Source organism: Sceloporus occidentalis, unplaced genomic scaffold (genome assembly GCF_023333645.1).
Source record: "Sceloporus occidentalis isolate IW3139 unplaced genomic scaffold, rSceOcc1.0.p SCAF_5, whole genome shotgun sequence".
Taxonomy (NCBI): domain Eukaryota; kingdom Metazoa; phylum Chordata; class Lepidosauria; order Squamata; family Phrynosomatidae; genus Sceloporus; species Sceloporus occidentalis.
Window position 1 is genome coordinate 37,900,475 of NW_028316985.1, and position 15,810 is coordinate 37,916,284.

At 43.5% G+C, this 15,810-nt stretch overlaps 1 protein-coding gene across 1 annotated transcript in view; it reads right to left on the reverse strand.

The window, feature by feature from the left end:
- The window catches only part of SHISA8 (shisa family member 8), a 56,800-nt gene that overhangs the window by 3,478 nt on the left and 37,512 nt on the right, over positions 1–15,810 (reverse strand). Inside the window, exons 3-4 of the mRNA XM_089523738.1 lie at positions 7,048–7,175; positions 268–417 (exon numbers count right to left, since the gene is read on the reverse strand). Coding sequence (XP_089379864.1) covers positions 268–417; positions 7,048–7,175 — 278 coding nt within the window. The remainder of the gene's footprint in view (positions 1–267; positions 418–7,047; positions 7,176–15,810) is intronic.

Consider the following 15,810-nt stretch of genomic DNA (forward strand, 5'->3'; position numbering starts at 1 on the left):
ATTTCTGTAATTGCCATTGTCCCCATCTCTTCCCATCTCATCTAATCTCCTCCCTCTGGTATTACTGAAATCCAGCAGCTACTACCCAGCACCCAGGAATGTCAAAAACAATACAGTGATGTCACCTTGCACACGGCAAAGGGGATGTGTGGGTGTGTGGGGGAGATAAAAGCTCAAGACACTAATCCAGTCAAGTTCTCCCATTGATCCAGTTGCACATTCCGATTTCCTCCCACCCAGTGGGTCATGGAGAATAGCAATACCTACCTACAGCCTTCAGAGTTGCATACTTGGTGTAGTCTGGCACCTGGTGGGGCATGGTGGTTGCCATTTGCAGCCGGTTGTTGTGTGAATGTGGCAGCCCAATCTGTGGGATGGTGGAAGGGTTGACTATGGCATTGTTCAGGTGGTTCTTGCCTGGAAGCATAAAGGATGAAATATGTATATGATATGAAGAGAAACCAGAGTACTATAATCTGATTCCTATTCAGCTACTATGACTATAAAATGGGAACAGTTGAAAAATAAATTTAATGCCCACAACATTTTATATTCTTCCTCATATAATAGATTTTTTTTTGGGGGGGACGATAGTATCCACCATGGGGGCACAAATAGAAGGAGCTGGATGATGATGATGATGACGACGACGTCTTAATGTATACACCATTTCCCCTAAATTGGGAATCAAATGAGACATTTTCAATAGAACAGGAATGGGAATCATATGGCACACAAGATGTTGTTGGACTCAAGGCCCAGCAGCTCTAGCTAGCATAGTCAGTGGTGAGGAATGCTGGGATCTGCTGTCTAACAGCATCTAGAGAGCCACATGATTGTTGCGTGCCTTCAAGTTGTTTCCAACTTCAAGTTGTTTCCCCAAGATGACTTTGTCATGGATTTTCTTAGCATGATGTAATTAGAGGAAGTTTTCTTTTGTCTTGCTGTAAGGCTGGGAGAATGACTTGTCCAAGGTCACCCAATGGGTTTCCATGGCTGAGTGGGGATTTGAACTCTGGTCTCTTGAGTGCTGTTCCAACACCACATGATCTCCACCCCTAAATCAGATCATTGAAAACAGAAAGGGTGCGTGAGTGTGTGTGTATGCATGGACATGTTGGGGGGGTTGTACTTTGGGGACCCTGGTGCCACCAGCACTCTGCCCAGTGCCATGGTCCTGGTCTGATTCTACCTGCTAGCTATGTATTAAAGAAAAATGATCCACACAAGGCCAAGTCATGTGACAAAAATGTCATGCCTTAAAATGTCAGGGTTTATCAAATAATAGTTAAAAAAGGAAGAAAGGGGGAAAAAAAGGAAACCAATTTTTAAAAAATCTTTCTGCAACTGAGGCATTTTGTTCTTTCCAAATTTTGGGGGGGATTCATTAAAATAAAGAATAGCAAGCAGCCTTCTGAATGCAGGAAGATTACCCTGTTACATCAATTTGCTTTCATGTTGTAGCGGTCTATTCCCACCCTCCTCTCCTCCACCTCACACTGGCTAATAGCTGGACAGTGAAACCTTTAGGGCAGGATCTGTGTCTTTAGGAAGCGCAGGGGGTAAGACATCCAAGCCCTAATTAGAAATCTGAGGCATCACTGTCTCAGAAGTAAATAATAATTCTCATGGCAGTGACTGCCCATGTGGCTACAGATCAGCTTTCATTCTCCAGCTCCTCAAGCGAATGACACTTACCAGCTCTTACTTCAGTTAAACAATGTTCAAAGGTGATGGGGAGGGGGCACAGTGAGATTGAGAGAGAGAGAGAGTGGAAGGAGAGAGGAAATCTGTATTTAAACTGGGACAAGTGTCATGGGCAAATGAGAGAGGAGGAGACAGCACACTCGCTCTGCCCAAGGCAGAACTGAGTCATAGTACTAAGGAAACAAGAGAGAAACAGTAGCAAATCATTTCCCCCTTTTATGTACTCCATGCAACAAAAATCAGAGCAGAGATGCTCCCTTGTCTGCCAACTCCTCATCTTCCCTTACTAGCAAGGCAGAGATCTTGTACATCAAGTCTTTGTGGAAAGTGTATGTATCTAAATCTATATTTTTGGGTATCTGGAGAAATCGTGTCCTCATCTAGTCATGGTTACACTGCGATTGTTTCATGCTTTGTCACCCAACAAAGCACGGGGTCTGACTTTGCCAGAGGTCACCTGTGTCCCCACCATAACCAGCTGCTCCCCTTCTACCCAGAGAAATCCCCTTGCCCCAGCCCATCCTCAAGGAGAGCAGCAGAGATGGAGATGATTCAAGCAAAAGGCTGTTGATCCCAGTTGTCCCCCTTAGAAAACACTCTTTAACATGCATTTAATAACCATCTGTTAATTATGGATTTGATATTAATTTCTAAAGAGATAAATAAGTCAGTATGTGACAGCAAAAGGCAACCATACGTCTTGTGTCACCAGAAAGGCAGAGGACATTTCCAGAAGGATAGTTTCTAAAGCTGCAACTTAAGACAATAAATATACAGCTATACTGTTTTAATATTACAGCTGGCCCTCCTTATCCATGGATTCTTTATCCATGGATTCAACCATCCAGGGTTTCAAAATGTTCAAAGAAATATATAAATTCCAAAAAGGAAATCTTAATTTTGCCATTTCATATAAGAAACACCATTTGACTATGCCACTGTATTTAATGGGCCTTGAGCATCCACGGATTTTGGTATCCACCGGGGATCCTGGAACCAAAGCACAGTGGATACCAACGGCCCACTGTACCTGGTTTCTGTCCTTCTCTCAACATGAGACCCATGGCACTTTACAGTTTGTGCTAAAACAAAATATAGCTACATATAAGGCAAAAGTTTAACACAAATAAAAGAAACAGTCCAATTGAAACACTGATTTAAAACAGTTAAAACACATTCACAGCGTAGTTAAAAAAAATACAGCCTACATCATTAGAAATCCTGCCCCAACCAGTTAAAAACTGGAGTCTATTTCAATATAAAGATGGACACATACTGGATTGCAAAGGGAGTATCTTTTTGTGTTGCAAATGGATGATAAATTTCCTGGATTTAGGAGTTTATCACACTGGGGCTAATTTTGGCATTAAAGAGAGATTAAAACCTCTTTAAGCTGCCTCGATTATCTTTGATAGAGAGGTGGTCTACAAATAAATTTTTAAATATTTATTTATTATTTAAAGAACATTTAAAGCATCCTGCAAATAAAACAAAAACGGCAAGTAATTGCGCGAATGATTATCACATGTAATTGAGCAACTAAAGTGATATCGAAAATGCATTGTCACTGAAATCCTGAAAGTAAAAAGTTGCGCATTAATGCTTCTTTGTAACCACTTTAATGGTTGGTTTTGTTTGATGTTGTGTGAAATCATTTTGCACAATTACATGATTTTTCTGGGATGTTCACGGGATAAACTTGTGATCTCCTTCATGTGATTAACTCCTTAGATAATTTTCCAGTTGCCACATGGCCAGAAGGAGGAGGTAACACCCTGCAAGAGATACTCCTTCATACCATTTGAACTAAGAACAAAAATAGCAAAACACAGGCCTGTGACTAACATCTTCATTCCCCCCCTCCTATTTAGTTTGTAACACCTTGTTTGATGAAGAAGCCAGTGGAGCTTTGAAAGCTTGCAACATGTTTATTGTGCATTTTGGTTTGCCCAATAAAGATATTGCTGTTTGGTGGATTTTTGATATTATTAGATTTGCTATATGGATAACACAGCTACCCCTGAATGTTTTCAATATAAAAGTGTTTGCATGCCAGGAAAAAGTGTGTGTGTTGGGGTTGTGGGAGGCAATGAAGCCTTCCTTGGGAGAGAGCTCTATAGTCTAGCAGTCGCCACCAAGAAGGCTCTCTCCCATGTCTTCACTTAACAAGCCTGTGAGGGTGGTTGAACTGATGAAAGTCCTTCCCCAAAGATTGTTAAGACTCCTCGGAGAAGGTTCATATATGATTATGGGGCTATTCAGACCAGTGATTAGGGCTGGCCTGGGGGTGGAGTTGGGACATCACATCCACATGACACATGCCCCCGACTTTGCTCCCCAGGGTGTTGTGACACCGCACACTGCTCCACACAGTGCACGGCGTTACAGTGCTTCTCTGGCGCTGCGTCTGCATGATGCAGTGCCAAAGGAGCTATTGCGCCCTGGAAAGGTTGGATCAGGACTGTGGTGTGCAGTTACCATGGTCTTGATCCAGCCAGGAAAGGGGCGGCATTGCGGCATTGTCTGGATTGAGCTAAAGAGGGCTTTATAATATTTGTTGTTTGTTGTGGTGTGCCTTCAAGTAATTTCTGACTTTTGGTGACTCTAAGGTGAAGACCCTATCACAGGGTTTTCTTGGCAAGTTTCTTCAGAGGGGCTTTGCCATTGCCATCTTCTGAAACTGAGAGAATGTGACTTCCCAAAGTAGGTTTATATGGCCAAGCTGGAATTTGAACCTGGTCTCCAGAGATATAGTCCAACACTCAAGCTACTACACAATATCTCTAGCCCAATCATGGCAATCTTTGAGTCCCTAGATGGTGTTGGATGTTACCTCCAGAAGTTCCAGCCATCATGGTTAAGCAGTCTGGGAGCTGTAGTCAAACACCATGTGGCTTATTCTGATTCTGTGCATTAAGTCCCCTCCAGCCCAATCAAACTGAAACAGCAATTCGCATGATTCCTAGAACTCTTTATCACAATCTCCATTTTCCTCTGCAGTCGTTCTCAAAATATTACCATTTTGAGAAAGACTATATAGGAAATGGAGAGAGGGACTTTATGTGTGTGGGAGAGAGACAGGCCATGGGGGATGTCTAAGGGGAGTTGACCCCTGGCCCCCATGCAGTTGCCCACCCCAGCCTCAACTAAAAGGGCACTCCTACTACCAGGTGGCTGGAAAGTGTTTTGTAGCTGCAATCCTTGCTACGCAGAACTAGAAGACGTCTTCACTGCCATACCTATTCCTGATGCACTACTATTTGATATAGAAAGACAAAAGCTGGCAATTAATTTCACCTCCAAACCTACAACTTGTCTTTACTGGCCAGTCCTTACACAGTGAGTCACTGAAGACAGGGAGGTCAAACCACTCAGAAGATGGAGTATATCACACAGAGCTTTTTTGGAGATTTTCCGGCTCAGTTCCAACGTGACTGCACTTCCAACAATGCGCATTCACGTCGTAAAGTGAATGTATTATCAGATGCCATTCCTTTCTATGGGAGCTCCTTGCGAGGTGCTTCCTCAGTGATTCCAAAGTGACCACTCATTTTGGTAAAACCGGAAAAAAAGTGACCTCACAGAATTCGCTTCCAGGCTCACTTCGATTGCACTGCGAATTGGTCTGGCGTGGAAAAGCACTCCGATGTCACCCCCCTTGGCCTCCTCTCCTCCTCCTTCATGCCATCTTGCCCCCTCTGCCACCCTGCAACCCATCCCATCATTCCCATCATCCTCTGCCTTCTCCTGCATCCCGATCCTGGCCCCAGCAAACTCCAGGGAGCTATCCCATTATTCCCTGCCTTCTCCTGCATCCCAATCCTAGCCCCAGGGACCTCCAACGGCCTATCCCATCATCCCCTGCCTTCTCCTGCATCCCGATCCTGGCCCCAGCAAACCCCAGGGAGCTATCCCATCATCCCCTGCCTTCTCCTGCATCCCGATCCTGACCCCAGGGACCCCCAGTGAGCTATCCCATCATCCCCTGCCTTCTCCTGCATCCCAATCCTAGCCCCAGGGACCTCCAACGACCTATCCCATCATCCCCTGCCTTCTCCTGCATCCCAATCCTGGCCCCAGTGAACCCCAGCGAGCTATCCCATCATCCCCTGTCTTCTCCTGCATCCCAATCTTGGCCCAAGCAACCCCTAGCGACCTATTCTATCATCCCCTCACTGATTCTTCACCCCATGAAGGATGACAGCTAAGGAGGGGGCAGGGAAGGAGGACAGCATCCAGAGCTCCACTGAGCATGTGCAAGGGTGCCGAATCGAATCGTTGAACCCTTCGGTGTGGTAATACAATGTGCACTCTCTCCCCTCACGTGACTTGCTTGGAATAGAACTGACTCCACTTCCCCCTCAATTTGAAAGGGCAACAGAAAGGCAACCAGGTGTGGTAAAACATCACATTTTAACCTTAATTTGCATTGCTAGACAGGAGTGACTCTGGATCTGGTGTGAAAAAACATCACACTTTGATTGCTAGAACAGGAGTGACTGTGATCTGAGCTACAAACCCCCCCCCCCCCCCCACGTGTGATAAAGTCCGTAGTCACTGCAGGAGGCTGCCTGTGTGAATTCTTTCCAAGAGCCTTATCACACGGAGGTTTTTGCAGCTTTTTGCAGCTCAGATCCGATGTGCATGAGGGTCCAATGATGCGAATTCATGTTATAACGTGAATCATAGAATCATAGAATCATAGAGTTGGAAGAGACCACAAGGGCCATCCAGTCCAACCCCCTGCCATGCAGGAAATCCAAATCAAAGCATCCCCGACAGATGGCCATCCAGCTTCTGCTTAAAGACCTCCAAGGAAGGAGACTTCACTACACTCCAAGGGAGTTTGTTCCACTGTTGAACAGCCCTTACTGTCAGGAAGTTCCTCCTAATGTTGAGGTGGAATCTCTTTTCCTATACCTTGCATCCATTGTTCTGGGTCCTGTTCTCTGGAGCAGCAGAAAACAAGCTTACTCCCTCCTCAGTATGACATCCCTTCAAATATTTAAACAAGGCTATCATATCACCTCTTAACCTTCTCTTCACCAGGCTAAACATCCCCAGCTCCCTAAGTCATTCCTCATAGGGCATGGTTTCCAGGCCCTTCACCATTTTAGTCGCCCTCCTTTGGACACACATGCAACCATTCTGCAGGTGGAACTGTGCTTTTGCTGCCATTGGGTAGAGATGGCCATTGTATCCCCCCCAAAATACCCCACATGCGTAGTGCCATTTATGCCTCCATATGTCACTAACAGGATGATGTGCACTCTCTCTATTTATGTGTGTATGTAAGACTAAAAGAGAGAGGAAAAGACTTGGAGAGGGGCATTATCTTACCGGTGCCATTCCTGGGAGATCCACGAGAAAGGCTGTCTCCAATCTGGACCTGCACACTGCCAATGTGGCCATCAGGCAAGAGATCAGATGGTCCATGCCCTGGCTGCTTCAGTAGATCTGTGAGAGTTCTAGGAAAAAAATATGAAGAGGATTTAAACAACACCATTACGAGAAAATACAGTACCTTCAGACTCTTCATGCTGTGGGTGTAAGTTTAACATGTCTCTCACCTCTCACGTGTGTTTTCGTTTATACATATTGCTTATCATTTGTATCTGCTTGTCTTTCCAGACTTCCAGCTATCAGTACAACGCATGTGTACTTGCTGCTCATTTGTTGTGTGGGTATTTTTGTTCAATGGAGTCTGATTTATTTATTTATTGCCCTTTTCACAGCCCTGAGATTCAAAGCAGCTTATACAAATTGAAACCAATGCAGTGAAAAAAACACATCATACAAAAGTTAAAATATAATTCAGCTGTCAGTAGAATTAAAAGCAATTAAAAGCACAGCCTTTAAAAAGAAAAATAACAAATATGGACAACAAGGCACATGCTTAAATGCCCTTTCCTATGAGCAATCAATCTTCAAAGTCCTGCTGAAACAAACAAAGAAGCATCGTCACCCGCCTATGGAAGGATAGCATGGAGAGTTCTAGCCTAGCCTCTCTAGGAAAGGATTTCCAGATCCAGGGAGCTGCCACTGAGAAGGCCCTTGCCTGTAATGCCACAAGATGCATCTATGAGGATGGTGGGAGAGTGAGAAGTGCCTCTCCAGAGGATCTCAAAGCATGGGAAGGCTAATATGTGGAGATATAAGCTGCAATTCTGGATGGCTTAGCACAGCATGGTAGTTCTGCATGCAGAACTATGCTATATTGAGCCATTTGTGACCCCCTAGACTTGCTTCTGAAACCCCACCATCCATGGCCACTCTTGCCTAGAGAAGATCAAGGGAGAGATCACAAAACTATTTGGATTATGTTTCCACAACCAGACCCATAGTGATTATATCACCTGCTGAGGTCCTCTGGGTTCTTCCAGAGGTCTCAGAATTAACACAATAGCTTTGCATCTAACATCAATGTAACTAAATGCTCCTATTATCTCCCCTGGTTGCCAGGCATGAATAGCTGTGGATTGGGGGCTTGATCAATTTTATAGTAGGGTGGTAGTAGGGCTTTGGTTGCTATGGTTGGAGGGAAGGGATACCAATCTCTGCAGTGATCAAAACTAGACATTCAGGCAGGTACTGAAAAGCATCAGTCCCATACCTACCCAAACATACACAGAGTCTGCCAGAAATAAGCAGATTTATTTGCTTATTAGAAATAAGCATAGACTTCTTTGTAAAACATATAAAGTGGCATTACTTACAAGGGTGAGAAATTAGCTGCAGATTAAAATGATGCAGGAAAAGAATGGCTTGTTGTGCTGCTGGTGGTGTGCCTTCAAGTCCTTTCCAAGTTTGGTGACCCTAAGGTGAACCTATCAAATCTTAGCAAGATTTGTTCAGAGGTGGCTTAGCCCTGCCTTCTTCTCAGGCTGAGAGAGTGTGACTTGGCCAAGATCACTCCTGGTTTCCATGGCTGAATGGGGTTTTGAACCCTGATCTTCCAATATGCAAAATGCAACACAATGCTGGCTACGAGAGAGGATGAAAATGTGCAAACTAGTGCAAAGACTGCTAACTCTAACAAAATTAATCTTTCCAAGCTCTGAGCCAGACTATTAGTCTATATATATTTTTTGCTCTGTTTTGACTAGCAGCCATACTTTGCCCAGTGATGATACTTGAACTAGAGATATGAAAGACTATATCTGGGACCTTATTCTCACAAAATACATGGCCAATAAAATAAAGAGAGATCCAGAACAGCCTGCTCAGAAAATGATACCAACGTGTGTGATACATTTTTAAAAGCAGGTAAAATAAAGCCTCAGTGCATCTATCATGAGCATCTAGCTTCAGTGCCAAATAGGAGAACAGAACTGCGTATATGTAGTCTTTTGCGGATTCTTTTTCCACAATCCTTTTTATAACTTCAGTGTGTAATGTAATCACTTTCATTTTTGAACATCTATCATTTGTTTCAAATTTGCATTTGAAACATGAGGAACATCTCTGTGATTCCCAGGCGCTCCTGGGCCAATGGGCGTTCACTAGTGACAGTGCAGCTCTAGCATCTATTTTATAACAGATGAATCTGTTTTCATGCAGATGAACACAGAAGCAAGCCAGATGGTGTTAGCTTCCTAGCGTATGATTCCTGAACAAAGTGGACAATTTCAATGGTTTTAAGGCATGCCTACTGGCTGATTGTCCCCCCCCCCCCCCCGAGTCATTTATTGTGAAATGTAGAGAAGTCCTGTGGGTCAGAACAAGTGAGGTCTTCTTGGGCTTACACACCAAACAAATTGACAATAACAGCTAAACTTTTCATTGTATACTTTGGTATTGGTTGAAGGTTATGTCTCATTCCTACTACAGGTCACATTGAATGATAGTGGCAGTCAGAGAGATAGTATGAGTATTGCCTGGTGTCTTGCTAAACCTGCTCTGTGTCATAGCTATTATGATTTATACTGTGATCTTATTAAATCCATTTTGCATAAGTGTCTTGATCGATTTGGGATGGAAATAATTTGCTGTCTCTGAGCACAAAACTCCTACAGGTCTGGGACAGCAGGATGAGAGAGAGGATGAAGCAGCCCAATTTCTTAACTCTGTTACTAGCCCTATAGGCCCCTTTGCCTCTGATTTAACTTTGATATCAGACTTCATCCTGGAAGGGAAGCCTTGTCATGTTGGCCTGGAAAAAGCACCTAGTGTGATTTAGCCAGGAAACGCTAAGGGCACTGAAATTAAAATATATTCTTTCAATTTCGGAGGTAAAGATGGTTCTGGTACTTGTCAACCATTTGGAAATCAAAGGGACAGGCCATCCAAACATGCCACTTCTTTGTTTTAGGATGACTACATTTTTTTGCTCTTGGTTCCAGAGGTCTGATCTTTCTTTCCCATGGAAAATTCCATCCCAAGATTTCTAAAGGCCTTCCCCTAAAGCTAAAAAAGTATACAAATGAGCTATTTGGCTCTTTGTCTTTGGTCTGGGTTGAAATTAGGTCTTTGGTAGGGACCTGAGTCCATCTTTCTTGGATTCTTCCCTCTGATTTGTAATCCTATCTTCTGGATCCAGGTAAAGCATAGCCCTATCTTGTTATGCAATTTAACCAATCTCCTCCTCCTCCTCCTCCTCTTTCTGATGCTTCCCTCCATGGCCCCCTTCTCTCCCCCGGCTTCTGCCTTCTCCTCCTCCTCCTCCCGATGCTGCCCTCCATGGCCCCCTTTGCTCCCCCAGATCCTTCCTCCTCCTTCTCTGATGAAAGGGAGGGAATGCTCTGCCCACTGCCCTCCCTCTGACCTAAATCCCTCCCTTGAACTTGACCCGATCATGACCGGGGGCAAGTTCATATTTGCGGAACCCGGGTTTTTTCAAAAGAGATGGCTTTTAACCCGATTGCAAATGACCTGCTCTAAGGGGCATTTGCCATGAAATGCTTGTGCATGCCTCAAAATGGATTATGACAGATTCGGGGCCAGTATGAACTTTACATGCAAGAATTGACTCCTGATCCGGGTTAAAAAGTAGTCTGAATGGCCCCAGAGTGGCAGCTCTTCAACAATAATGAAATCTCTCCAACTAATCTTCCGCATTGCTGGGAGAGCAAAGTTGGGGCTTGGTGTGGAGGTCTCTCTCTCTCTCTCTCTCTTACACACACAAACACACACACACACACACACACACACACACACACACACACACACACACTCCTTTTGCATTATCATTATTTTGCTAAATGTGGATTTGTTAATACAGGGGAAAGTTATTTTTTGAACCATTCCTTCAGCCCGCATAGCCACTGGGTATGCTGGCTGGGGATGAAGGGACTTCTAGTTGAACTAAGTACCTTTCTCCAGCTCTGCATCTCATGATATAGGCTGGAATCCTGCACCAGGAGATGTACATCTTACACATAGCTATGGGTGCTTCTACACTATAGAAATAATTCAGATTGACACCACTTTAAGTACTGTAGTTCCACGGGAAATGGAAACCTAGGATTTGTAGTTTTACAAGGTCTTTAGCCTTCTCTGCCAAATCATGATGATGCCTCACAAAAGTACAAATCCCAGAATTCTGTAGGATGGACCCATAGCAGTTAAAATGGTTTCAAACTGCATTATTTCTATAGTGTAGATGCAAACTATATGTCCATAACTGTGTTTCCACTACTACCACACCCTAACCCCCTTTTAGGTGATGCAGCTCCCTCCCAAAACAGCCATTTTTGCATAACTTAAGAGTGGGGGGATAGTTAGAGATTGCCGAGCTATTCTTCAGTAGCTAGATTCACTGCAGCAAAAATTCTCAGGTATCTTTGGGGGAGTCCCTGTACATGATGTCCTTGCAGTATGTCCACCAACAAGAAAATAACTGGATATAATTTCTGTTAAACCCCTTGCTCTCCAACAACATGGAAATGGCTGGGTTGAGAGGTTGCATCACTCAAAAGATAGGTTTGGACAGGATTTTGGATGTTGCAGGGTAAGTAGAGAAGCCTCGCCTCCACAATTACCAAAAAGTTGGTTACAATAGTGAAAGTTGGACTTAACTCTATTCTAGTTCACTAACAGGATGCTAGGAAACATATCCAGGGGTAGCTGTGTTGGCCATGTCACAAAGTACAGTAACATCCAAAATCCACAAAACAGAGCTAATGAAATAAGGTTGGTTAAACTGCATAGCAAGTTGCAGTTAGGGCAATGTTTTACCTGGATCCAGAAGCTAGGATTCCAAATCAGAGGAAAGACTGCAAGAAAGAAGGACTCAGGTCCCTACCAAAGACCACGAGTGGGCCAACCAAAATGTATTTTGCAAGCTTTTGAAGCTCCACTGGCTTCTTCATCAGGCAAAGGTGTTAAAAATCACACAGGAGAAATTTTGTTTTGATGATGTTACTCAAAGGCTTGCATTTTGTCAAGAAGTTGTTGGTGCTGTTCTGAGCTGAGATGGTATGGAGGGATAGCAATGCAGGTAGGCCCATACTTCTTTTCGGCCATGTGATACTAGGAGACAAATTATTTTAAAGTCCAGGAAATTTAAATTACATTTAAATCCACCAGGATACAAGTCATTGAATTATACAGGTAGCAACAAATAGCACAGAATGGGGAAGGTGTGGATACAATTTATAGAGGGCTTGGCATGGCAAGAGAAGGGACGAAGGTTGGGTCTCACCTGCCAATCATTTCACGCTTTGAGATGTTTGTGTTTCCATGTAAATATTTTCTCTTGGAAACAGCCTGGATCACCCCCTTCTAGTACAATCAAAGCATTCATAAAAACTCAGCGCACATGTGAGACACTTGACTTGCAATCTGGCTTAAAATAATAATAATAATAATAATAATAATAATAATAATAATAATACTATATTTATATCCCACTTCTCCAAACTATCAAAGCGGCTTACACTAAAAATATCCATAAAATACAATAACAGTATGTTCCATTGTATCCCAAACCCTCCCATGCACAATAAAATACAATTAAATTATTGGACAATTGTTAAACCAATTATTAAAACAGGGGAGAGGCAGTTGGGCAATTGTCAAATGAATAAATGCAAGGATCTTAACCTGGAATGGTCTGCTGGAAGAGCAATCAAGACTAGTAATACTTTGAATCTCTTCCTCACAACTCACACTCACACTCTCTCAGCCTCAGAAGTAATGTAGGCAAACCTCCTCGGCATAGATCTTGACAAGAAAACCCTAGGAAGGGTCACCATAAACTGGCATATTACAGCATTTGTTGTCTATTATTTTGTATAATGAACTGTTGTGCAAAGACTGAACTATCCGTTATGCGTGGGGGTGGCAGGAGGAAATAAGTGAATCAGAGAGCAGAGGTGGAGGGCCAAACAGTTGTAAGCCTCCCACTACGCAGAAGCTGGTGTGAGCATCCTAATGTTAGCTAACAAGCTTGGGAAAGCAAGCTGCCAATACACAGTACACAACACAGCTCAGTGCCCACATAAGACCCTGTGGTAAAACAGTGGCACGGACAGCATGTTGCAGTCCTGCAAGCCTCCAGGTGCAGACTAAAGAAGGGACCCATGATGTTAGTCAAGACGGATTATAGTCAAAGGGGCCTGAAGAACCAAATTAAACACATCTCCTATAGACTATAATCATGCTGCATATTCCAGTGGAGACTGAATTTTTAGTCCCATTGTTGTTACTTAGTGGACTTGAAAGCCAGATAGGGAAATATTCTTTCTTTCTCTGATTATTTTTCAAATGTATGTATAATCATAATGTGCACTGACAGCTATAGAAAGCTTTACTCATTTCCCTTCCTCTCCCAGGGATTCATGTTGCCATCTAACTTCTGTGACAATGGTTCTTGCTTCCTTTCTCTCAGTAACACGAGTGGAGAGGGTTTCTTTTTTAATTCTTTAATTTAATTTTAATTAAATTAGCAGTGGCATCCCTACTCCTGGTGTCACCCTGTGTGTGTGGGTGGGTGGGTGGGTGGATGTTGGCTACCAGGGTGTGATGGCGATCAAAAGGGTGCACTCATCCTTCTTCCTCACTGTGGTGGCAGCCTCCTCCTCAGGAGTTTGTCACCACTCTGTCTCTCCTTCCCACTTAACTTCAATAAACCTGTTTCTGTACTAAACTAGTGCTGCTATCAATAACCCAACTACAAGAGGATAAAACTATTGAAACTTAATCCATACAAACAGAAGTTTCCTTGGTCATCTGTAAGACAGATCAGCGAACAGGGGTTCAGCCTGTGCTGGATTGAGTTACACTCTCCTTGAAACCTCACGTTTGTGGCTTGAGTGTACTCCTGCTGGACTCAGATCTCAGTCTGGATGCCCAGTGGCTAAGAGACTGCACAGCTGAAACTAGTGTGTCAGCTCTGCCTGTTCCTGGAAATGTCAGATGGCTATAGTGACACATGCTGTGATTATATCCCATTTGAATTATTGTAAGGCATATGTTGTGCGGCTGCCTTTGGAAACTGTTCAGAAACTTCACCAGGCCCCAAAAGCTGCAGCCAGATTACTGATCTTGTAACTTCACTGTAGAAACTTCACCAACTACTAGTCCATTTCTGGGCAAAATTCAAAGTGTTGGTTATAACTCCTAAAGTCTTACATGGCTTGGGTCTAGTCTATCTAAAAGACCATATTGTCCTATATGAGCCCACCCAAGTTTTAAGAACTTCAGTGGAAGGCTTTCTCTCAGTCCCACTACCATCGTGGGCACATTTGCTGAGGGCATGGGAGACAGCCTTCTCAGTAGCTGCTCTCATGTTGTGGAACTCCTTACCATGCAAGGTTTGCTTGGCTCCCTCTCTGCTCTCTTTCTGCCAGCTGGCTAAGAGCTTTCAGCTTAGGCAGGCCTTTGATTTTTAATCACAAGGCAGAAGGGTGTTTGTGATGTGATGTTTTTTTATCTTATATCTTTCCAATTATGTTTTAGGTATATTTTAAACTGTTTTAACCATGCATTTTTAACAGTATTGTTAATTGTGTTTTAATGTTTGTAGAATAACAATTTATTTGATTTTAAAAAAATATCGTATACAGCTTTGGGTTCCATGCATTCATGGGGTCACTGTAAGTCAACAGGTAGTTCGAAGGCACACACCACAGGTCACAGTCTCTCACTGGAAGTCATTCCAGCTTCAGTGAGGTTCACTTATCTTCTAAACGTCAGGTGAGAGCTAAATTAGGGAGTTCACATAACTTACTCTCATGCACTCAAGTAATGCATTGGGAGTGTTACATGGTCTAGTCCTGTGTCCCACTGCCAACCTGTCTGCTCTCTACAATCTCCACTGCTAATGCAAGGGGAATCTCATCCAGCTCTGCGACTCTGTGCTATTGATTCCTGAGGACTAGACTTGGTGGACATTGGAGACAGGGTGACCTTATGTCCTCCTGTCTCAGGACATGTCCTGCATTTCAACCTTCTGTCCAGGAAGAATTTCAAAATATCCTCCATTTGGAGCATGACTAAGAAGCATAATTTTACATTTATATGAGTGTTTTTAGCTTTTATTTTGGGATGTCCTACATTTTCTTGAATGTCTTATATTTTGTGATGCCTTGTCCTCCTTTGTGGTTATGGCATCTGGTCACCCTGCTTGAAGATGCCTCCCACGTCTATGATTCTAGGTTGCCCCTTCCCTGCACATTCATGGTGGAATATCATAGAATCATAGAATTGGAAAAGACCACAAGGGCCGTCCAGTCTAACCCCCTGCCATGCAGAAACTCTCAATCAAAGCATCCCCAACAGGTGGCCATCCAGCCCTGTTTAAAGACCTCCAAGGAAGGGACTGTGTTGCATGTATTGGTTGGGGCTAGGAAGTAAGATGTGATGAGTATCAGCCCACCTTGCTTCTGGTGGAATTTTTGTTTCCAGAAATTCTACTGGATGCAAGGCATACACCTTGTCTGCAAGGCTATTAGCATTTCCAGGAGAGTTCTCAGAATATTATCAGCTTGGCAGAGCAGCCATATATGTCTGACACAGCTAACTTTGGGGCTGAAGAAAGAAGAGGAACATTCATTTTGCCACTTCCACAGCAGGTTTGTGTGATGGCAGGGAGTGGATAATTGGAAACCATTCCCATTTTATCATGCAAGCATTGTAACATTGCAAGCTGCTTTGAATCCC